This window comes from Cetorhinus maximus, chromosome 16 (genome assembly GCF_964194155.1).
Source record: "Cetorhinus maximus chromosome 16, sCetMax3.hap1.1, whole genome shotgun sequence".
In the NCBI taxonomy this organism is placed as follows: domain Eukaryota; kingdom Metazoa; phylum Chordata; class Chondrichthyes; order Lamniformes; family Cetorhinidae; genus Cetorhinus; species Cetorhinus maximus.
In genome coordinates, this window is record NC_135894.1 from 48,141,742 (window position 1) to 48,166,220 (window position 24,479).

Here is a 24,479-nt window from a genome sequence, read left to right on the forward strand (position 1 = left end):
GGATGTATTTAAAGCTTGGATCCAATTTTTAATATTTTCTGCATTTAATCAATTTGCTCCGTTCTCCTGAATATGAATGACAATATCACAGTTGAGTGTTATAAAAGGAAAGATGCATCCACAATGTAACTGGTAGAGCAGCTTCTCTTCTGCTTTTTAAATCAATTGGCAGGAAATACAAAATGTGGTAGAAATGCGAGGTGCAAAACTGGCAAATGTAAGACAGCTTCCACAGGAGTTATTGTGATTACTGATCAATGTGAACTCTACTTGCGCAGTTACTTTCCACAAACAGTTTATCTTGGAGTTATGTAACACACAAAATATTTTCACAGAGTTGATACTAAATATTATATTTATCAAAAATTAGTGAAGTAGATCCAATGAATAGGAAATTTAAAATTATTTGTAACATGGCATGCATTATTTATCCAAATGTTAATATTTTGCATGAGCTGGTATTCCAACAGAATAGAGATGTCATTGCAGTTTACTTGTTGCACTTAATTTTATGGAAAGTCTCAAAGCTGCTATTGTTTCAAGTTGTGGTGGTTCATAGCCAGTTAATCTTGCAGATGGCTCAGCAAAAAATATCATTTCTACAAGGCCTTTAACAAATATTGCTGGCCACTGTCAGCACTGCAACAAACATTTCCTATCAAAAATACACTGACACACCTCACATAGCAGATCATATCAGATCACTTCTACAAATTCTTTGACATGTTTAAAAGGATGTAGATAAACCCTAAAATGCTGATGTGCCAACAAGATAAATTTGCACTTATGTTTGTCACCATTTCTTGGTAAGAAATAAAATGTAAATAAACTTCATTAATCTTTCTTTACAGAAAGAAGAGAGAGATGAAAGTATGAATGAGGCTGAGTACCCCTTTCCCTCAAGCATGCTTCCTGTATCCAAAACAGAAGTCGGTATTGGCGTTACAGATAGGGTGTGACAACATCAGTCCAATTACAAATTCTTGATCTCAAATGGACACTTACTTATATAATCACAAAACTTCGTCATTACTGTGAGCACCCTAAAAGATAGGTATTGAAACTTTGCTAAGATCGGTCATATTTGCTACGATCAATCACTAAATATTTAGGAGGTAACTCTGTTTCTATCTTATGTCAGTGAGGAAATAAAGCCAATTAGAAAAAAATGCAGCACCTCTCATGCTGAAACACGTCAAAGCACTCTTCATAATGAATTATTTTTTGAAGTGCTATGACTCATGTCACAGAAGAAATTTGATTGTAACAGTGAAAACAATTCCATGGTATGTGGCTTGCAGTTTAGCAATTCACTCTGAAGGTTATCTGAAAGTGTTAAGAGCATGAAATATCAACTAGAATGGATGCAATACATTCATATGTGTTTCAACATAATTATGCCATTCCTAATATTTATGGTTTAACATCAATAAAATGAAAATAACGGACAGTATTATTTAAATGTTAGCACAGTTGAATACCACGCATTTAAATGTATATTTCATTATATACCTGAAGATGTTTTTGTTACATTGATTTCAGCTGTGTAACACTGTAATGATCTATTTATTCTCAATCACAAAAATATTTGGAGAAATCTCAGAATCTCATAATTATAGTATATTGTCTTATATATCTTCACTTCTAGTATTTTTCCAAAGCAGCAGTATATTTATCACTGCATTATAAAATGTGTATTCACCTATAGCGTTATCTGATTACTTATAGAATGAGAAGTAATACGGTGATAGTATGAAGGCAATACATTTTGTATAGTATGCTAAACTTTTGAAACCTACAGATTATTTCTTCAGGTGCCAAACACTATGAATTAGTGCTTACAATACTTTTATGCAGAGCACCAGTTTGTTAAGTTCCTGCAATAATGTAAGATGGTGTGGTAGACAGTGGTTGTGGCCCACAGGTCTAATAGAACAATCAGTTCCTAAGTATATTTACTTGTCTTTACAACGTAACTGACTGACAGTAATAAAGAATGGGGTATCTTCTCCTTGCATCTGGTGACAAGTACTGAAGACTTTGGGTGTACCATGTTCCAGTCAGTAAATTAAACTTTGGACATCGGACCTATTGCTGCACAATGCACTTCAGTTAAGTTTCCACATTTTAAATGTATCTGATCTTTAAATCAGGGAAACTAAATTTTGAAACATTTCCCCAGCAAAGTAGATAAAAACTGAAAAGCAGCTAGATAATAAAAGGGGATAAATAGGTAAAAAGAACAAAAATATTACTAAGAAAAAAAGAGTAAGAATTTATAACATGAAACTTTTTGAAGCCTTTCTGGCATATTGAGACTAAGGTTGACAAATTGGAACAAGGCTATAGTTGCTGTTAATGAAGAGCCTTAACAGACAAATAATCTGAAGTTTTGAACTTCTAAGCAGCTGTGTCTAATGATTGACGTGACACTGAGTGCAAATAACATGCATAGACACTAAGCACTGCAACGGGAGCAAATTGGTAAGTCAGCCAGTGGACTGTAGAAGCTATTATTACCATAATACAAAGATCCACATGGGATGATTAACCCTCAATTCAGAGAGCAATTGTAGTCTTCAACATTCATTTCTTTAGATCTGTGGCCTTGGCTGTTCTCTACTTGTACATACCTAGGAAATAGGTTTCAGCCTCTGTGGTTCCCCAAATCCTAGCTGGATTCTGACCTGGCTCTCCAGGGTTGAAGCATTAAAGGCAGGGACAAATGTCTTCATTGAGCTTGCTAATATATAGGCAGAAGCAACGTGTAGGAACATAGGAAATAGGAGCAGAAGTAGGCTAATCAACCCTGTGAGCTGCTCTGGCATTCGATTAGATCGTGACTGATCTTCTATCTCAATGCCACTTTCATGCTCTATCCCCTTGATGTCTTTACCATCTAGGAAATCAGTTAACAAAATATTTTGTAACTGGAAAAAGAAATAAAAAATCAATGTAGCCAAATTGATGGGCTATACTTGGCAAACCTATATAATGAGGCTGCATAGTGACACTGTTACCCAGCGCACTTATTCAACCTCTATTGATCAAATACTCAAAAAGTTCATAACCTATGATTCGATTTGTTTATAAATTAGCATTTGCAGATCTAACATATCAGGTCACATTCTTTAAGTCAGTCAGTATTTGGTAGTTAATAAGAATTCACCTTCTTCTGTGTCGCTTGTCCTTTTTTAAGTGCTGCTCAATTAATTGGAGATTTTGAAGTGGAATGAGCTATAGAAATCTCATTTTCTACCAACACGGGAGCTGACATGATTGGTTGAATGGGACATTGCTGCCTGGTCCTTGTTGGTGATGCCCATCATTTGTACTGGATTATTCAACACCTTTCTTAGGCATTCGTAAAACTGTCATCAGATGCAAGAGAAATTTTCACTGTCAACTTTCATGTCATACAAAAAAAATACAACCCTTAAATTGGTGCTGTCCTGCTGGCAGGAAACATTATTCCTGTCTTTAAATCTCTCATTGGTCAGGAAAAGGTCCCTTGTCAGAACTAAATAGTTATACCAACAAATTAATTCAGTAAATCATGGTCTCTAATTCACTGTTAAGCAGTTACGGCCCCATATTTTATTCGTTAGTGTCAAAAAATGAACATTTGTTTCAATGAACAGGTAATGTGAAAATCTTTTTCATATGCCATCTGTATCATGGCTATGTCATATAAACCAAACTAGTATATGTCACAGAATTTGACTGGCACCATAATTCAATTAGAATTTATTTTAGTAAAAACTTGTTTAGCATATTATTATTCTCAAACTTTTCAAGCAGCCGGATAGTCACAACGGTTTTACTGAAGTAATGATGTAGGGAATTGCTTAAAAGTTTTGAGAAACAACCCATCCCTGCCAGCCTTACTGAAATTCCTCAACATGTGACATTAGCAGGATTCAATCAGCCATGGCATGCTTCAAACAGCTTTCTGCATTTTACAGGCCTGCTTAATCCTTGTTGCACAGAAATATTTACAATACAATCCTTCAATCACAATACTTTACAGAGACTCCACAGTTCAAGCAGAGCATCATGGGATTGCTGACCACCAGAAACAACATTGCCACAACTCAGTTGGTGGAAAGAACAAGATGATTCAATTGGATTTGCTTTACGAGTGAGAATAAATCAAATTAATTCAGTTACCTTTTTTATTGTCTTGTCCAGAACCAGGGAGAAAAATCGAAAAACATGGTACTTAACGATAATAGGGTGGTAATGAAAATGTTTTGGATTAGATATCCTCCGATCATGTTAATAGACAATGGGACAAAGTTATTGTCCACTAGTGTCTCATAGCGCTGTCTGCTTGGGTGCTCATCTTACTTGGTAAAAGTCTCTCCCAGCCGTTATTGAAATAATACATAAAGCATATAAACATTTAGTGCACTAACGTTAGGTGGCAGACTATAAAGTAAAATCCTCAACCTTTGGGCTTTGCACATCATAACACTTTTAATCATGCCTGCAATGGTGAACATTTTAGCTCTAAAATGCAACTAATATTAGTTTTAAAAAGTAGTAATTATAATTTAATTATCTGATGTATTGCTATAAATCTCATTCCATGCAAAGTTCTTAAAAAAGCATTTTTCATTGAACAAATTATCAGCAGGACAGTGGTAAATAGTGCCAGTAATTATCATAGTTATTTGTCTACTTTAATACAAGCCTAATAACTGTTTGATCATCATTAAATCATGACATCTATAGTTATTTTGGCCTCACTTTAGAATACATTGTTTGGTATAACATTTTAGGCAGAAAGATGTCAAGCTATTTTGTAGATGATAAAAGGCCAATGTTGGCCTAGAAATGGCCAAGCATTAAACCATAAACATTTTACCATTTAATCTTCTATCCATCTGGACAAAGTGTTGTTGAGGGTGAAATTGGTCTACACAAGTAGCACAAAACTTGTTCATAGCGAATTGGGCACATCATGCCCAAGGAAAGTCAGGTTATTGTCATAGCCCAATTTCGCTTCCATTTTCTTTAGCAAAAGATAGTTCTTCTGTATTCTAAATTGCACCATTGTGGCCTAGTATATTGATGTGGAATTAAGTGCATAATGGGTGGAGTTATTAAATCTGAAGTTGTGGTAATGTTGGAAACCACGTGGCAGCTTCAAGCAGTTGTGCAACTGACTCCCAGCCATGGAGTTACCACAAGTACCTGTCCAAGAGCTCCTATTATTTCAATCTGCTTTCCTTTGGATAACATTTGTTAGATGGACTTCTAGGTGTGAAGCATTTCATTTTTGGATGAGTGGGAGAAAGATTTGGTGGATTCTGATTCATACCACACATCAGACAATCAGTTCTGGCCATGAGGAAAGCTATAGCACCAGTTGTAAAGTCCTCCCAACTGGAAGAGGGTGCCTGCAGCAAGTGGTATCCAAGGAGGATGAGGAAAGGGAAAAAGAAAAGCAAGTTTTAAAAAATGCCGTGGTAAAGTTGCTTCTGTGGAGTTTCTGTGCTAATCCCATCTTTAATGAAAGCTGTACAGAAATCATATTGAGTACCCATCGCCTAACCAAGAAACTTGCAAAATATTAGACTTAACCAACCACCACAGCATTAAAAACAGGAACCACGTTGGAATTAAATCAAACTATAGAACTCAAAGTAGAGCCACACACCATTTTAATTTTTTTAAGCTTTTTTGTACAGTTATGCCATATAAGTTATTTGCATCCAGTTTTGGGCAATCATTAAAGAAAAATGTATTAAAATGCGTTTTCCATGTTTCATTGTGATTATAAATCAGCTTCACAATAACAAATTGAACTGTTTGAGGAATGTAAATTTGTTGCATGTTGGAGGCAGTGACTCCTATTTGGAGTGCTCTTCCATTCATAGATTTACGATGGTATTACAGCAGTGGTTTATTGATCCAAACTTTGTTAATACAGATTTTATGTGATCACCATTGTACATAATATTCATCTCATTTCAAGTAAGTTAATTTACTCTTTTCCAAACCGCTTTATTATTCCAGTAAAATCTGCTTTTGTTGAACACTGCAAAGAATTACTAGCAATGAATAGTGTATTTTCTTTCACCTTTTACCTTAGAAACATCCATCTATAGAACTGCAATGCTGAATATCATTTATAAAGTGAAATGCAAACAAAAATTTACAGCATGTTATAGGACCATTATTAACTGAGAAATCAATCAGAGCTTGATAAAGTGGAGCAAAATCCTACCACTGTTCCCATGCCTTCTCTTCCGAATGCACACAGCACTTAACTGTCACAAGGAGATCTAGCATGGTCTAAAGCTAGCAACATATGTAAATCCATTCATGGGCACTGGTCTTATATATACACTGACAGAAATGAAGAACATGTTTAGCGTCTGAAATGCAATCTTGTTTTATAACTCTTATAAGATAAGCAATTATTATGACCCATTGAACTGGTGCCGTGTAAACTCATTCTCAGAACTTTTCACAAGTGAGTGAACTTGGAGTGACATGACTCACTGTATGTTCCAGGGGCTGCAGTAATTATTAGAAACACTTAAGTGTTAGTTGTGATCTATAGCATCTCATGTATTATATATAAAATTAGTATGTCACACCCATAGCTTAACGAGCAGTGGTTTATGACCAATGACATATCACTTCCTAGGACCATAAACTTCAGGCCCAATGCGGCTATAATACCCACTCAAATTTGATTCAATTTATCTACCTTCTCTAGTGAAAACCTATGATTTTCAGAGAGGACCCTCCTGTTAGAATCCCACGCATTTGAAGGACATGATCACTTGGATTTTCCCTCAGTAACAAGCAGATTATCACAAAAAAGGGGTTTTTCAAGGGAAAGTTTTTAGCTGTTCAAGAATAATACATATTTAATAAATAAACAAGAAATGCACTGTATCGATATAACACATAATGACTGAGCATTGTGCAACAAAACATCCCATAAATGACACAGGCCATGTAATATCATCAACTTTGTAATCTGTTGGACAAATCATTTTCAAAAACCACTGCAGGTTGATATATATCTTGTATTTTGCTAATAATATTCGCCTTATATTCACTGGAACAGTATAACAGGCCAGATCAGTCAAAGCTTCAACAACCTGAAGTCACTCCCTTTTGAGATCCCTGGTGGGAATAAACATGACAAGTTGGATGTTCTCTCAGTATTAAATGGAAATGAGGGAGTTTAAAAATTACACCTGTCTCCCCCAACAGTTTATCCTTTTCATTAATTAAGCTAGAGCTTCATTAACTTAGATAGAGTAATGTTGAAATATTTTTTATGATCTGGTCAGAATATATTAGCATTTGTTACAGGATAGATACACTGATAATGGCATTTTAAGTTCTACTAATAATTTAAAGGAAGTGTTCCATAGGCTTTACAATTTTTTCTGAACCAGTTTATTGAAGAGGTCATCATCTAATTCATGTTACTTTTTTGAGCAAATCGATTAAATTCGTCAAGAATTTACCCTTTGATCCAGGCTGTTGCACATCAGTCCCTGTGTCTAAATATTGTGGGTGATTCATTAAGTCATAATCAATCTATTTAACAATGAGCTCCAGTTCCACTCATCACCCACAATATTATTTCAGGGGTGTATAATTTTTATATGGTGAATGGGTCACTTGGCACCAACAAATACAGGGTTGTGTTTTGCATTGATTAAAAGTCATCATTCAGACCCAAAACAAAGGGTTAGATCTGTGTGAATGTAAACATTAGCAAATATGACAGGAGAAAGAATTTCTTTTTACACAATATTTGAAATTCATGAGCAAATGTTGATCATTTTGTATCTAATACACCCTCGACCTTTTGTTTTGTTTCTATTCTAAAAGCTTTTCTAGCAATACTTTTTTTTGTGCGATGTCACGCACTGTGTTGAAATACAAATAGTCTCCTCTTTCCTTGCGGTCAGTTTTTGTATTATTAACATTTGTAAATTAGACAGACTAGAGTTGCTGCTAGCAGCCACAGTGATATGGTGACGCCTGCTAATCCGGTGCCTGAGTCTCGCATGGAACCTGGCCCTGTATGAATGAGAAAGAGAAACATTATTAATAAGTAATCAGTAACTTAAGTTAAACATAAACAGGTATAGCTGTTACTTTCACATTTTTTGCTTTTTTATTTATATTTGGTTCAGGTTATTTTCTCAAGAGAATTTTATTATAGTTAATGAAACAGAACCCATTATCACCAAGCTGGGTATTATGAGATAACCTTTCAGTAAAGCTGAGTTATCTAAAAACCCCAGAGAGAAACTTTAAACAAATATCATAACCTATATTTTTAAGTGGTATGGTTGAGATGCAACTCTAAATTCAGGAATCAGACCACCAGTTCTCGAGGGGTTTTATATTAAACTAAATGAAACATTTTATTAATTAACACAAGTTAAATATATACACATAGCTACAAATTACTTTGATTATAACTTTTAACAAATTCCCAAACTTATCTCTATTAAGGCAATAGCAGCCCATAGACTTAACCGGACACCAGGCAAAGCATTTTTACCATACAAATTCAAAATTAGGTTCCTGTCACTTTGGTTCCTGTGGAGACAGTTGTAGGCTTACAGCTACTTTGATCTTACATTGCCACTGCCCTGCACACACAAAACTGTTGAGGTTATACCTGGCACAGCTCATTGAATGTAAATTCTCATTGTATCACCAGCCTCTTTGAACACATCTCTTCTAACATCTCACATATTTAATGATATTGATGGACTTAACTCAAGCTAGAACTGCCAGTAACGGAGAATGATACCGCATTCATTTTGCTTTGCTTTGTAGGCACTTTTCAATTTTATTCGCAATATAAACATATTGCTTGGTCTCTGCTCGCTAGGTGCCAGGTTTCACCCCATTTCTTGAATGCTCTATTCAAAAATTGCAAATGCACTCTAACTCTCTTACATCTCAAAACTAGTACACATCAAAGCACACAGACTATCTGGCTTTAATCCAATCAATATGCACCCACAGACTAAACATCTATTTTAAAAGAAAAATATTTTCCAATAATATTATATACATTAATAGCTTCATAATACTGGGCTGCAATAATAACTCTCTTTAGCCTCGGAAGCATGTCTATGTAGGACATGCCTTACTGTAAAGATACCACGTTATGAAAGGTGCCTATAAAGCAAAACAAAATGAATGTGATATCATTCTCCATTACTGGCAGTTCTAGCTTGAGTTAAGTGCACCAATATCATTAAGTATGCACACTTTCAAGAGATTCTAGTTACTGAAAAGAATGGTTCTCACTTGATTCCAATAATATATCAAGATAGTACAAATTAAGTTGTGAATTTTTTGCAGATAGAAACAATCAAACCTGAATATGATAAAGAATAATGCATGAAAAGCATCCACAGCGATTACATGGGGCTGAATTTTACGCCAATTGGGCGAATGCATGCCCAACCCAATTGGACTTGAAATCGCACAAGATGACATTGGGCGAGCGTCCTGATGTCATCCCGCACTCGCACGATATTTCGGTTGGGCACGCGCAAAAGTCGGAAGCGTGTACACCAACAATTAAGAGGGCAATTAAGCCCATTAATGGCGTAATTGTCTGTCATTTTACGTAGCCTGTCCAACCTCACGGTTGGCGGACGGGCGAATCAGCCAGGCGGCCTTTACATTTTTCATCAAACCTCATCCAAGGGCAGGATGAGGTTTAAATCCCAGAGGAAAACTTGAAAGACTATCATAACCTATATTTTCAATTGGTATGTTTGAGATGCAGCTCTGAATTCAGAAGTAAAACCACCAAGCCTCAAGAGGTTTTTTATATAAAACTAAATTAAACATTTATTAATTTAGCAACTAATTAAACACATAGACAGGTCTATAAATTACTACCATATTAACTTTTAAACAAATTCCCAAATTAATCACTCCCAGGTAAATATTCACTAAGGCAACAATAACCCATAGACTTTGAACAGACACCAGGCAAAGCACATTTGACCTTACAAATTCAAAATGAGGTCCCTTGCAATTTGGTTTCTTTGCAGGCATAGTTGTAGGGCTTACAGGCTGCTTAGATCTTGCATGCTTCTGCCTTGCACACACAAAACTCCTTCCTATTTATACCTACATTCTCCTTGAATGTAAATTTTCCATTGTATTACAAAGTCTTTTAATTTTACCTCTCCTAACAATAATCCTTTCATTCCACCAATTTTATTAGTAATATAAACACATTGCTTGGTGTCTCCGAGATAGGTGTAAGATTTCACTCCCTTCTTTCGAATAGTTTATTCAACAAATGCAAGTATAATCTTTACCTTCTAGCCTTACGCTTATCTAATTAACATCTCAAACTACTATACATCAAAGCACCTAGGCTAGCTCGCTTTAATCCACTTAAGCCACACACAGACACACACATAGGCACAGACCTTACTACAAGACCAATTTAAAAATAATTTCTAATAACATAATAGGCATTAATCTCTTCACAATAACAGAAAGCAGGACAAATCCAACCCGGCCAATTACCACTCTATCAGCCTACTCTCGATCATCAGTAAAGTGATGGAAGGGGTCATCAACAGTGCTATTAAGTGGCACTTACTTAACAATAACCTGCTCACTGACGCTCAGTTTAGGTTCAGCCAGGGCCACTCAGGTTTCGACCTCATTACAGCCTTGGTCCAAAAATGGACAAAAGAGCTGAACTTCAGAGGTGAGGTGAGAGTGGTTACCCTTGATATCAAAGCAGCATTTGACCGAATGTGGCATCAAGGAGCCCTAGAAAAACTGGAGTCAATGGGAATCAGGGGGAAAATTCTTTGCTAGTTGGAGTTATACCTAGCACAAAGGAAGATGGCTGTGGTTGTTGGAGATCAATCATCTCAATTCCAGGGCATCAATGCAGGAGATCCTCAGTGTGGTATCCTAGGCCCAACCATCTTCAGCTGCTTCACCAACAACCCTCCTTCCATCATAAGGTCAGAAGTGGGGATGTTCACTGATGATTGCAGGATGTTCAGCACCATTCATGACTCCTCAGATACTGAAGCAGTCCATGTCCTAATGCTGCAAGACTTGGACAATATTCAAGCTTGGGCTGAAATGGTAAGTAACATTCATGCCACACAACTGCCAGGCAATGACTGTCTCCAACAAGAGAGAATTGCCCCTTGACATTCAATGGCATTAACATCGCTGAATCCCCCACTATCAACATCCTGGGGGTTACCATTGAAAAGAAACTGAACTGGACTGGCCATCTAAGTACTGTGGCTACAAGAGCAGGTCAGAGACTAGGAATCCTGTGTTGAGTAACTCACCTCCTGTCTACCCAAAGCCTGTCCACAATCTACAAGGCACAAGTCAGGAGTGTGATGGAATACTCCCCACTTGCCTGGTTGAGTGCAGCTCCAATAACATTCAAGAAGCTTGACACCATCCAGGGCAAAGCAGCCCAGTTGATTGGCTCTCCATCCACAATCCCTTCACCACAGCAGCAGCAGTGTGTACCATCTACAAGGTGCCCTGCAAGAACTCACCAAGGCTCCTTAGACAGCACCTTCCAAACCCACGAAGGCTACCATCTAGAAGGACAAGGGTAGCAAATAGATGGCAACACCACCATTTTGAAGTTCCCCTCCAAGTCACCCATTCTGACTTGGAAATATATCGCTGTTCCTTCACTGTCACTGGGTCAAAATCCTGGAACTCCCTTCCTAACAGTACTGTGGGTGTATCCACATCACATGGACTGCAGCAGTTCAAGAAGGCTGCTCACCACCACCTTCTCAAGGGCAATTAGAGATGGGCAATAAATGTTGGCCTAGCCAGTGGCGGAGCCCATACATCAGCGCCTAAAATGTCGCGCGCTGACATCACACGAGCATCCCAATGTCACTGCGTGGCATCGCGATATTTAGGTCGGCGGGCGCGCTATGCAGCCCGCCATTAATTAAAGGCCTCATTAAGGCCCTTGTATAGCCAATCGTCAACGATTTTGAGGGGCCCGTGCAAACTTCGGCTGGGCGCACGGGCCCAACGGGCAGGCGGGTAAGTGATTTTTTATTAAAACACATGCACTAGTGGGATATGTGGACTCAGAGGGGCTGTTCATGTTTTTCATGAAGTATTTAATGCAGAAAGTGTCTTAAACTTGCCTGTGTGATTGTTAGCAGTTCACATCGATTTTCAAAAACTTTTTGTGTACTTTGAAACCAGTCTGCAGACAGTTATCTTTATTGGGCCTGCAGCTTTCCAGAGGCCTCCCTTTAGCCTGGGAACATGGGTTCTGACATCTCCACTGGATGCAGCTCCTCTGAGAAGGAAGGGAGGGATAGAATAAGGAGGAGGCCAGGAGTGGACAATCAGCCTCCAGGGGAGCCACCTTTCGGAGGCCAGGCACAGGCACAAGGGGCGCAGGGCCAAGAGGTTGTCCAAGGTGGAAGGGGTCGCAGAAGACGCCACTATCCTGCTGCCAGGGTATACAGGCGGCGAAGCACTACCTCAATATGACTGAGGTGCAGTGCCGAAGGAGGCTCCATCTCTCAAGGGAGACAGTCAACTATATCTGTCAGATGATTGGCCTTGAGATCTCCCCTAACTGTGTGGGTGGACACCCGATGCCAGCGGCTCTGAAACTCACAGTTTCCCTGCACTTCTATGCCTCTGGCTCCTTCCAGGGCTCGGTGGGTGATCTTTGCGTTGTCTCCCAATCAGCTGTCCACACTTGTGTCGAGCAGGTTACAGACGCTCTGTTTAGACGGGCATTGACCTTCATCAACTTCCACTGTGACCAGGTAAGTCAGATACACCGAGCCAGAGGCTTTGCGGCCATTGCTGGCTTCCCCCACATCCAGGGTGCAATAGACTGCACACATGTGGCCATCAAGGTGCTAGCGGGTGAGCCCGGTGCCTTCGTCAACAGGAAGGGCTTCCACCCCATGAACGTACAGATAGTGTGTGATAACAGGATGCTGATTCTACAAGTCTGTGCAAGGTACCCAGGTAGCTCCCACGACGTCTACATCCTCAGACACTCCCAGATGCCGGGGTTCTTCAGTGCTCTAGCTCGGCTGGATGGTTGGCTGGTGGGTGACAAGGGCTATCACCTCAGAAGGTGGCTCGTGATGCCTCTCCGCCATCCAAGAACAGAAGCTGAGGAGCGCTACAATCGAAGCCACGGCACCACAAGGGCTGTGGTGGAGAGAGCCATTGGTCTTCTCAAGACGCACTTCTGTTGCCTGGACCGCTCAGGGGGCGCACTCCAGTACCCCCGGATCGCGTCTCTGTGATAGTGGTAGTCTGCTGCGCTCTGCACAATCTTGCACTGGAAAGGGGGGCTGCAGTTGATGATGAAGACCTTGACGCAGTGGATGAGGCTGCACATGATGAATTGAGCAGTGGCTCAGAGGATGAGGAAGCACAGGGCGATGATGAGGTGCAGCACACCAACCCGCTACTACACCAAGGAGGCAGGGACACCCGGGACAATTTAATCCAAAGAACCTTCAGCTAGCTCCACACACATAGATCAGCAGGAGCAGCATTGCCTGGCGCTTCCACACGTGGCACTTAGGTGCTACATCTTCCACCTTATCAGCTGCAAATAAGGGCTTGGTACAGAAACATCAATGTCCACTCAAACACTCATGAGATGTCTGTGAAACATACAAATGCAGCACAAAGGAAACACCCTCAGCCATGGTCAGAAAAGTGGACTTTATTCTGTCCAAAATAAAACACAAACGTCTCTATGACAAATATAACTATTTGTTCCCTAATCTAAGGCCAACACTAAATCACCAGTGCCATACCCGTGGAGTGCCTAACCTGCCTTATGCTTTCGTTTGCGGGTGCTACGTCTATGTGCCCCATCGGTCGGAGTGGCTTGTGAGCCAGCCGGTTGACTCTACTGTCCTGTTGGCCTCGTTGACCTTGACGGGCGTTCTCTGGCCTGTGGAACCTGTGCTGGCCCCGCCTGGGAGGGAGTGGCCAGTTCCAGAACTGACACCTCCCCAGTTGTCGCAGCCTCAACGGATGCAACTTTCACTGGTAGAGGGGCGGAGGAGCTGCTGCCCTCATCCGGAGCGCCCTGAGAGGAACTCACAGCGACGACAGGCAGCTGCTGCGCCGATGTGAGGTCACATTGGACCTCTCTGCTCACCGCAGATGCATGGGCACCAAGCGGCGACACTTGGTGCCCAGAACATCTCCCACATTGGGAATGACCAGCCGTGGCCATTAGCGCTGTGAGGGCTTGCAGGTCAGAGCGTAACCCAATCAGAAGAGTCTCCATCCGATTGAAGCCCCTCTCCATGAGAGTCGCCAATCTCTGTGGAGGAAGCCTGAAGCTCTGTCCTGAGGTTCATGCCTTCACTTACATGCTGCCTGGAATCCTCCACCACAGAGACCAACTGAAGCAATCCCTCATGCAACCCTGCCAGATGCTCCCGCAAATCCTGCCGCTTGTCCTGCAGCTGCTGCAGTGGTGACATCTCCAGAGGCACATCATCACTGCCTGACTCAGTATGTGCCTGGTCCCCTGCAGCCCTCCGGCTGCTGGTGCCATTGGCACCCTCTGCCCCTGCCATCTCCTCCAGCAATTGTGAAGTGCCCTCTCCACTGTGACCCGGGACACTAGCTGATGTTAAATTCCCCACCGAGGTGTTTGTGTCTGCGCTGGTGCCTGCTGGCTGAAATGATGTGCCGCAAGTTGCACGTCTTGGCCCTCAGGTGTGGAGGGGGGGCTGCAGTGTCTTTGGGCGTGGCCATGCGGTGGTGATGCTGAAATTAACAACAAGGACAGTGCATCAGTTAGTGTTCAGTCAGTTAAACCTTTCATCCCTTTCCCCCCCCAGCTTTATAAGTTGCTCACCCTTCAAGATCCTAAGGAGACAAACATTGGTGGGGTGGAAAAGAGTCAAGAGGAGGCCCAAACATTAGATGCACATACAGACAGGCTGTATGGCCTAAGGGATGCCACATGGAATGTTATGTGGCATTGGAGTGGGGAGAGTGCAGAGGTTCCTGACCAGGATGCATGCTGGCCTGGAGAGTTGCGGTGATGAGGAAACATTGCAAACACTTGCGACATTTGCCATGGAGCACAGGAGATTGACAGGTCACATTATTGGCCTTCATACCGTTATGAGAGGCATAGAAAGGGTGGACAGAAGGCAACATTTCCCCTTGGCGCAGGGATGAGTAACGTGGTGGCATTTATTTAAGTTGAGTACCATGAGGTTGACAGGTGAGGTGCTGAGGACCTTTTGGACAGAGTAATGTGGGACGCACTGGCTGAAAGGGTGGTGGAGGTACAAACCCCCCTAAGATGCAAAACATCTTTGGATGTGCAGCAGCGATGCCATTGGCATGTTAGGCCATGGGGATAGTGGTCACAAATTGGATAAGGCGACTTTGGAAGGTGCTGGAGACGCGCATCCTCAAGGGGCTGAGGGACCTTTGTGTATGACCCACACGTCAGACTGTATCAGTCTGTGAATGAGCAGTGTTGCTGCATTAACAATTGCAGCAACCATCAGTGGTTTGGATGGCGGGGAGACAGAGTGGATGTGACTGTGGACCTCTGCACCCCAGCCTCGCCCACACCTGCCGCCCTGGCAGCCTGCCTCCTCCCCAGCTCCATGGCCTGCTCCTCGAAGGTGGTGAGGCATTGGAGCAGGCCGTGCCCACCGCCTTAGGTTGTGCTCAGTTTTTGCCTGCAGAACAGAGAAGAGAATTTATTGGGGCTGATCGCTCATGTACTCTGCACGCGCACACCGCTCCCCAACCACAGTGGCCCATCTGAGGCCTCCAGCGGCTCCTGTCCACACTACTGGTCATCAGTCACCAGAAGCAAGTACGGCTGGTCCCAACCCCCTCCCCCAACGGGCACCTTGGACACATTCGGCGTCCATCACTTTGAATAACACACGGGTCTTAGCACCCATGGCAAGGAGGTGTAACTAGGTGCGGCGCCGAAGCCAGCAGATGGCACTTGGCCACGACACCTTGAGGCTCCCCTTCCACCATCTCATCACCATCAATAAGACATGTGTTGGAGGTCTGAGTATGTGTCTAGCTGCCTCCCCTGCTGGTTGCCCCCAAACTACTCAAATGCGATAAACACCAACATATGCTGCGGGGAGAACCCATCTCCTCAACCACTAAGGCTGATGTAAGCATGGTCACTATCTGTTTGCCCACCCAGCATGCACCAAATGCCCAATGCAGTAACGACACTAAGACGTTGGGCGGGGGCGGGGGCGGGGGGGCTCAAAGGCTAAGGCTACCTGCTGGGTCAAATGGCCAAGGCTGACATGGTACTCACCCTTCCAAAGCGCAGCGAATTATTGAAGCGTTTGCAGCACTGGGTGCCTGTGCACCGCACATCGCCATGGGCATTTACTGCATCTCCCACCTCCTGCCACGCCTGCCTGGTGACATGGGGAGCCCTCCTCCTCCCATCCTCCGGATACAAAATATCCTGACGGCTGGACACCTCTTGGAGGAGGACAGTAAGGCAGGCATCTGAGAAGCGAAGGACACACTGGCCCCCCGCTGGCCTTCCTGCAGCCTGCCCCCCTCCTTCTGCTCCTGCTCCTGTGCTCCGAGAGAAGCCTGTCTCTCTCTGTGAGTAGCCATGGTGCACTGCCTCAACGAGGCTGCCTGGCCACTCTTTATACAGACTGCCGGTTCCCCATTGGAACCTGCGGTCTGAGCACGCTTGCCTCCGCAACGATTTTCCCGTTCTACACGGGAGCCGCTGACCCGCTAGGCGGGCCTTAATTGACCCACCGTCGCAAAATAGCGGCACGGCCCATTTCAGCAACGGCAATCGGCTGCCCGCCCGCTGCTGAGTCAGTTGGGCCTGCCCGCCTGTCAAGGGCAAAATTCTGCCCATATAGTTACAATAGTTCTTGTTCAATGCAAACTTTTTTGTTGGAAGCAAACAGACAATATTAACCATGTAGCGTAGATTTTATCTTATTGTTACTTCCAGTAAAATCTTTTTGAATGATTTTGCTAGAAATAATTAATGGTATGAATCTCCCTGCACTGTTTACCATGTGATTAACATATCTGGAAGAAATATTCTCTTCATTAACAGGAGATTATTTTCATGTATGCCTAATGCATTGAAATAAGAATCCACTGTGTTGTACACAGTTAAGTACAACTATTATCCACGTTTGAATTCAGCACAGCATTTTCACTTTGTTTGTTCCATACATAGGTAAGCTAAGGGATGGAGCACGGATGGGTTCAGATAATATGTTAAACAATTAGATAATATTCAAGGAGCAAATGAGAAGTCATCATCTGAACCACAAGATGCTTTCTGCCCTTTTAATAGGAAATGCAGGGCAAAAAAAGTGGGGCTCATCAATGCCACCTGAAGGCCAAGATACTTACTGACCTTGAAAAACCTACTGGTGGAAGGCACCATCCTGAGCAGTGACAAACTCATGTGACATTAATTTATGTGTTATCACATCATATTACTTGAACTTCAGTGATTCTATATTTTATTTCACTGCACCCTCAGTAAAAGTAGCATGAAGTAGTATAATCTACAAGAGAAATCAAGAGGGTTTAAAATCAATATTAATAGTCAGGTTAGAAGAATTTCTTTTGGAGCAATAGGAGATCTCACTACTAACTGACATTAAAATTGAAACTGTTTTTTTGTTCAGCTTTTCAATATAAATGTAAATCAATTATAAATCAATTCTTTGAACTATGAGGGTATTTCAGTCACAAGCATAAAAATGGAACACATCAGATTATATCCATAAACAAAAAAATGATATACAGCTCTTTCATTCTGGTCTATAACATTCAGCATTTAAATTCACTCATTTCAGTTTTGTGGATATAATACAACCGAAAGTATGCACATATTTTAAAACTATCAGGTTAATTTAGGAGTCAAAAAGCTTACACCAAAATATTTCAATATCACAGTGAGAAGACTTTCCCTACCCTTCTTGATTTATGGAAAACATTAAATATTGAAGTTACTATGTAAACATGGCTAACCCTAAACTTTCAAAGCCAAGCTGGTTCATTCTTTTATATCACATCCTTTCTGCTGCAAAAATATAGATCAGTGTTTCTGAACAAGAAAAACTGCAAAATGAAAAGCTCCATCTCGACTTTAAGAACAAAGGACAAAGAACAAAGAAAAGTACAGCACAGGAACAGGCCCTTCGGCCCTCCAAGCCTGCGCCGATCATGATGCCCGTCAACTAAAACATTGTGTACTTCCAGGGTCCGTATCCCTCTATTCCCATCCTATTCATGTATTTGTCAAGCTGCCTCTTAAACACCACTATCGTACCTGCTTCCACCACCTCCTCTGGCAGCAAATTCCAGACACTCACTACCCTCTGCGTAAAAAACTTGCCCCGCACATCTCCTCTATAGTTTTCTCCTCTCACCTTAAATCTATGTCCCCTAGTAACTGACTCTTCCACCCTGGGAAAAAGCTTCTGACTATCTACTCTGTCCATGCCACTCATAATTTTGTAAACTTCTATCAAGTCGCCCCTCAATCTCCGTTGCTCTAGTGAGAACAATTCGTATTTCTCCAACCTCTCCTCATAGCTAATAACCTCCAGACCAGGCAGCATCCTGGTAAACCTCCTCTGCACCCTCTCCAACGCTTCCATATCCTTCTGGTAATGTGGCGACCAGAATTGCACGCAAGATTCCAAAGTTCTATACAGCTGCAGCATGACTTCCCAGCTTTTATACTCAATACCCCTGCCAATGAAGGCAAGCATGCCATATGCCTTCCTGACTACCTTATCCACCTGCGTTGCCACTTTCAGTGACCTGTGGACCTGTACACCCAGATCCCTCTGCCCGTCAATGCACTTAAGGGTTCTGCCATTTACTGTTTAATTCCTGCCTGTATTAGACCTTCCAAAATATATTACCTCGCATTTGTCCGGATTAAACTCCATCTGCCATTTCTCCGCCCAAGTCTCCAACTGATCTATATCCCGTTGTATCCTTTGACAATCCTCTTCACTATCTGCAACTCCTCCAACCTTAGTGTCGTCTGCTTTAGTTAATGATATAGGAGCTTCGGCCACCAAGCTGTTAATCTGTTGTCACCTTATGGTCAAGAACCTATGTTTTCAACAGGCTCTCAATGTCTGCTCAGTCAAACCTTCTGCTTGGCTAATATGGAATGACACCAGGACCCTCAAGTGGCGCAAGAAGCTATCTTCTCATAAGGGGACCTGATATGTTTGAAATTGTATACATCAATACTATGGTATCTTTGTATAATTATTTAACACGTGAATACCATTGTGCTCTGAAATCAGTTTTCAAGTTGCTGGTTTATTGTTGAGAAAAGTGTTGAATCTAACTTCGTAGAATATAATGCATTAAAAATTGAAGCTCAGGAACACAGGTGAAATCCGATTTGATAGCAGACATTTTGCAAATCTGCATGTGGAATAACCACAACTAACAGCTGCAACAGCATTATTATTCATCCCTTATTGGTTTGGATCATAGTTCCAATGATAGAAGAAGATTGAAACACGTTGCATTTATTCAGGTAATCTATTTATCAATAAACTTCACTCGTTGTTCTTGATAGAATACCATATAGATCTTGAATGTCACTTGTACATTTCTATGTCTATCTGATGAGACTAAACAGTTTGAGTCAGGAGGTACTGACAACTTACGCTGCCTGACTAATGGGTATCTGTTGGACTGTTATGGAACCTGCAATGGCTGTGTAATTTTATTTGTTAAAAATTGATACTAGAATACTCTATGAACCGCCACGTCTTGTTTTGACTGAAACAACACACACTGAATTTCTCCAAAAAGCCTTGTAGCCACCAAATAGTGGAAAAGATTTGAAAATGACAAAAAGCTTGATTAGCTGTCATAACAACCACAATGATGAAATTTCTATTGACAAGAGATACAACTGAAACCTGGACCCCCGTTAGATGAAGATTACTCAAAGGAAATAATTGAAAACCGGGTGTGATTTTTGCAGAGTTGGGCTGACTCCAGAGGCCTTTAAGACAGGATCCAGATGCAGAAGTCCCACTCCCATTTTCAACAGGTCCCATTTTTGCTGCCAGGGCATGAATCACACAGGGGGGAGACGTGAGCTCAACAGAGCCCTTTGAAATTAGTACTGAGTTCAAACAACCCTGTTTTCAAAGGTTGTTCCAAGGGCCTTAAGACGCAAAATGGAAGCCAGGGATTTATGGGGGCAATGTAAAAATGCTTGAAGGCTGGATAGGGTTTGTTTAAGTATCATGATCTGAAGTTATTTAAATCCACAGCCCTTTTAAAATGAAAGAAAAAAGCAGACTACAGCTTTCCACTGGAGTAACAAAGAAGACACCCACAGCTGGAGTGCATTGACAGACAGGCTACCTGGTGTAGAATAGAAAAAACAGTTAGCCATCAGTTCTTGTAGTTTAAATGGACTTCATTGTTGACATTTCTAAAGGGCTTTAATTACAGCTGGGCATATTATGAATGCTTGGCTGAGTTTCAAAAGCTCCAGAACTGCTTATCTCAGCAGGAGACTGTGCTCACACTTTGATAGTTTTTAGAGGCTATTAAGGATTAGCTGTCTTTGATGTCGTTAGGGAATATAAACTTGTTTGTTTTGCAACAGATTGACAACTTGAGGGGATTTTAAATCTTTGAATGGGTTTCATGAATGCAAGTTTCTTTTTCAGTGTCAAGCGTTGTATGAGTGAGAGTTCATTTAGATGTTTAGAAGTTTTTTTTCATTTCCTCATGCTCCTGAGGCCTGCATATAGTGGATATTGGGTGAGTGGCTATGGAGGTGGCATGGGGGTAGAAAGCTAAGGGGTGAGGGCTAGAGGGCCTAAAAGCCTTTTATAAACCTGTGCAAGGTCTCACAGAACAGAGGCCGGCCTTGTAACCAGCCCCACCTTGTCGATTGCCCGCTTCCATGCCCACCTTGGAACTCCCTCCGGAAGATGCAGGCCAGACTCGATCACACCCACATTCCCACTTCCGGAGCAAAAAATCATGTGTGCGGAAGTCATTTCCATGCAGATGAAACTGCTGAGTCAGATTTCCTTGATAGCGAAAATCCAGCCCCTGGGCCTGGATTTTTCCTATGGCGAGCGGGCTGGGCGGGAGTGGGTGGGGGCAGGCGCGGAGCCAATCGCTGACTGCGATTGGCTCCGCACCACCATTTTATGCGGGCAGACCAATTAAGGCCCGTCCAGCATAATACGCGGCCAATAGTGCTCAGCGCTACCTGTGTGGGTAGGGGGAGGAGGGAGAGTCGGGGCCAGCATTTTTTCGCACATGCGCGTGAAAGAGCACTTCAATCATCCTGAGGCAAGGAGCTGCCTCAGGGAGATTGAATGGATTTTAAAATAATTAAAGAATTGATTTTAACATTTATTTAAACATGTCCCCTCATGTGACTGTGTCACATGAGTGGGAACATGTTTTTAATATTCATGAAAATCAATTTACTTATTTAGTAAAAGCTTCTGGAACCTCACACTGCTTGTGGATGAGGTTCCCTGAAAAACATAAAGGCCACTTGGGCTTTTCGCCTGCCCACCAGCCTTAAGGTTGGACGGGCAGCGTTCTCAAGTGGCTCAATTGATTTCTTAATGGCCTTAATAGGCTGGTTACATTTCGGCGGGCGCGCACCCAGCAAACGAATTATCGCGATGGCGCGCGATGATGTCCAGATGCATGCCCAACGTCATCGCGCGTCACTTTACGTGTTGCTGTTTCGGGCCTTCCTCCGCACGCTAACAGGAAAATTCTGCCCCTGGTGTATGATGAAGATCAGGCTTTCTTATAGACTGACCATTGCCAACAGCCATGAGTGCTGCCATTATCAGAGGAAAAAACATTGAGGGTGACCAGAGAAAGGTTCTGTATTCAAGGTCGGACACTGAGGATGCAAGTTGTCAAATTCTACAATGATGCAGTAAACCTTTCCTTGTGAGCTAGGCAAGTTATTCTTTTGGGACATAGGTACTGACAAAAGAGTAATCTTATTACATAAAATAATTAATTGTTCTTATTCAAAAAATACATCTATGTTGTGGTATAGATGAGGTTAATTCCAATGCACAGGTTGTTTCTGGAATAGGATAGACATCATGTACATACAAGGGTTTTGATATCTTGTGACATTATCCTTAAAAAGAAATTCAAGACAAGGCATTAATCAGATTGTGGAAAACTCCCTGACCATTTTCAGATATCATTTTTCACTGACAATTTTCCCTTCTTTCCAAGTAAGATATCCATATTTTGCATTTTTGGGGGAAAATGAAAGTCTACCAAACAGGTATTAAATAACCAACCATTTGGTTTATATGAATAAACTTGATCATCCAAGAAGACCGAACAGAATGAGGTAAATTTTTGTTTTTGCTCACAGAGCAGATCACCTGCCCATTATTGAAACCACCCAACTCTCATTCTGTTCAAAATAATTTACCCAAATGCCACAATTAATCTAGCAAAAAATAAGGAGATTATCACCATGGCAACATTTTAGCAAGACATGCTATCATGTTTATATCTAGATGACCTAAAAGGGAGTAATGCAATTACCCCATTGTGCTTGATGACTTTCATCTTCATTATGCCTCTGTTACACGATGAATGTTATTATGGCTAACATGGCAGCAGCATTTTTAAAACGTCTGCTGCTCCTGTTGTAGGAACTGAGTCAACATTTTTGTAATTTTGCAAATTTTGTAACAGAATAATTAGAATCTAGCCATCACCTTCTCAAGGGCGGTTAGGGATGGGCAATAAATGCTGGCCTAGCCAGCGACTCCCACATCCCATGAACAAATAAACAAAAATATTTGATGATGGAAACTACATCCTGGTAAATAAAACTCTGAAAGAATATTTTACTTTTTGGTAACAGCTTAGTATATCAAACAATCAATGTGGTTTCACTTCATGAATTATAATGACTCACAGTACTTGATACAGATAATAAGTGTTCCTCTTTCTGCCAAAACAATATACTATATTTGACACAATACAAGAAAAGGCACATTTTTCAGAAAAATAGGTGGTCTTTAAATAATGAATAATGCAATTTGTTTCACTATAATTTGAGTGATCCATCTGAAGAATGAAATAAACATTACTGTGGAAAGGTGGGGAAGATTGATCCACAGATAAGCATTGGTTATAAAATGAATGCTCTGATTCCTGAAGTTTAAAGCTTCAAAGAATTTTGAGTATGATATTCCAGCAATATACCTTGAATTGTGAGACATTCAGAGAATATTACTTGGGGCAAGCAAATCATAATCATGTAACCTAGATCAAATTTGAGCAAATCCTGACATTATTCGTTTCTCAGGTTCAGCTGCATCGGTCAAAATTTACATTTTATTAAAACATAAAAAGCTCAAACGTTTAATTGACAAAGTCTCTTTTATCATGGGCTGAATTTAACGCGGGCCCCACGCCGCATAAAGATTGGTGGCAATCCCACCCTCAATTGGCTGGCTCCCCCTGTAGCCATTTAACAGCTGTCAGGCTGTTAATTAGCTTGAAGCGAGACTTCTGCCTCCCCATCTGTGAAGAAGTCCTGCCTCTGAGAGCTGTTGGCCAATCAGAGGACCAGCATCTCTCTGGTTCTAGGAGTGCTACTGAGGGTGATGGCCACTGCTGGCACCATAGCAGGTCCCAGAGGGAAGCGTGCTGCGATGGAGTCAGATTCAAAGATACGTCTGGGTTCTGGCCAAGGCCAGGTTAGCAGGCACTGCTGAGGGGGCTTTGGGGGGGGTTGTGGGGGGAGGTGGTGGCAGTGTGGGTAGGGAAACGGCAGAGAGGAAACATGGAGGGAGTGAATATCTTGGGTGGGAGGGGGGGGGTGGTTCCTCCAATGGACACAGGGGCCAATATGGAGGCACCTCCCCCTTGTCAAGCCACCTGTCTGCCAGGTTTCACTTGGCCAGCTGGAAAGTTGGAGCCGGCTTCCCCTGCTGCGTTTTTTTTCACTCATTCACGGGATGTGGGCTTCGTTGACTGGGCCGGCACTTATTGCCCATCCCTAGCTGCCCTTGAGAAGTTGGTGGTGAGCTGCCTTCTTGAACCACTGCAGTCCATGTGGTGTATCCCTGTGGTAATGGAAGGTGGCCCTTAAGTAGTCATTAATTGGCCACTGGGGGAGGCGATGACGTAGTGGCATTGTCGCTGGACTAGTAATCCAGAGACCCAGGGTAATGCTCTGGGGACCCAGGTTCGAATCCTGCCACAGCAGATGGTGGAATTTGAATTCAAAAAAAAACTGATGACCATGAAACCATTGTCGATTGTTGTAAAAACCCATCTGGTTCACTAATGGCCTTTAGGGAAGGAAATCTATCGTCCTTACCTAGTCTGACCTACACATGACTCCAGACCCACAGCAATGT

The 24,479-nt window shown here is 42.0% G+C and overlaps 1 protein-coding gene across 2 annotated transcripts in view; it reads right to left on the bottom strand.

The window, feature by feature from the left end:
• Positions 1-5,659: 5,659 nt before the first annotated feature.
• Positions 5,660-24,479, bottom strand: part of lsamp (limbic system associated membrane protein) — a 929,375-nt gene continuing 910,555 nt past the window's right edge. For both annotated transcript variants that reach the window (XM_078559816.1, XM_078559815.1), the window contains one exon: positions 5,660-8,061. In XM_078559816.1, coding sequence (XP_078415942.1) covers positions 7,961-8,061 — 101 coding nt within the window. In that variant the 3' untranslated portion in view covers positions 5,660-7,960. The remainder of the gene's footprint in view (positions 8,062-24,479) is intronic.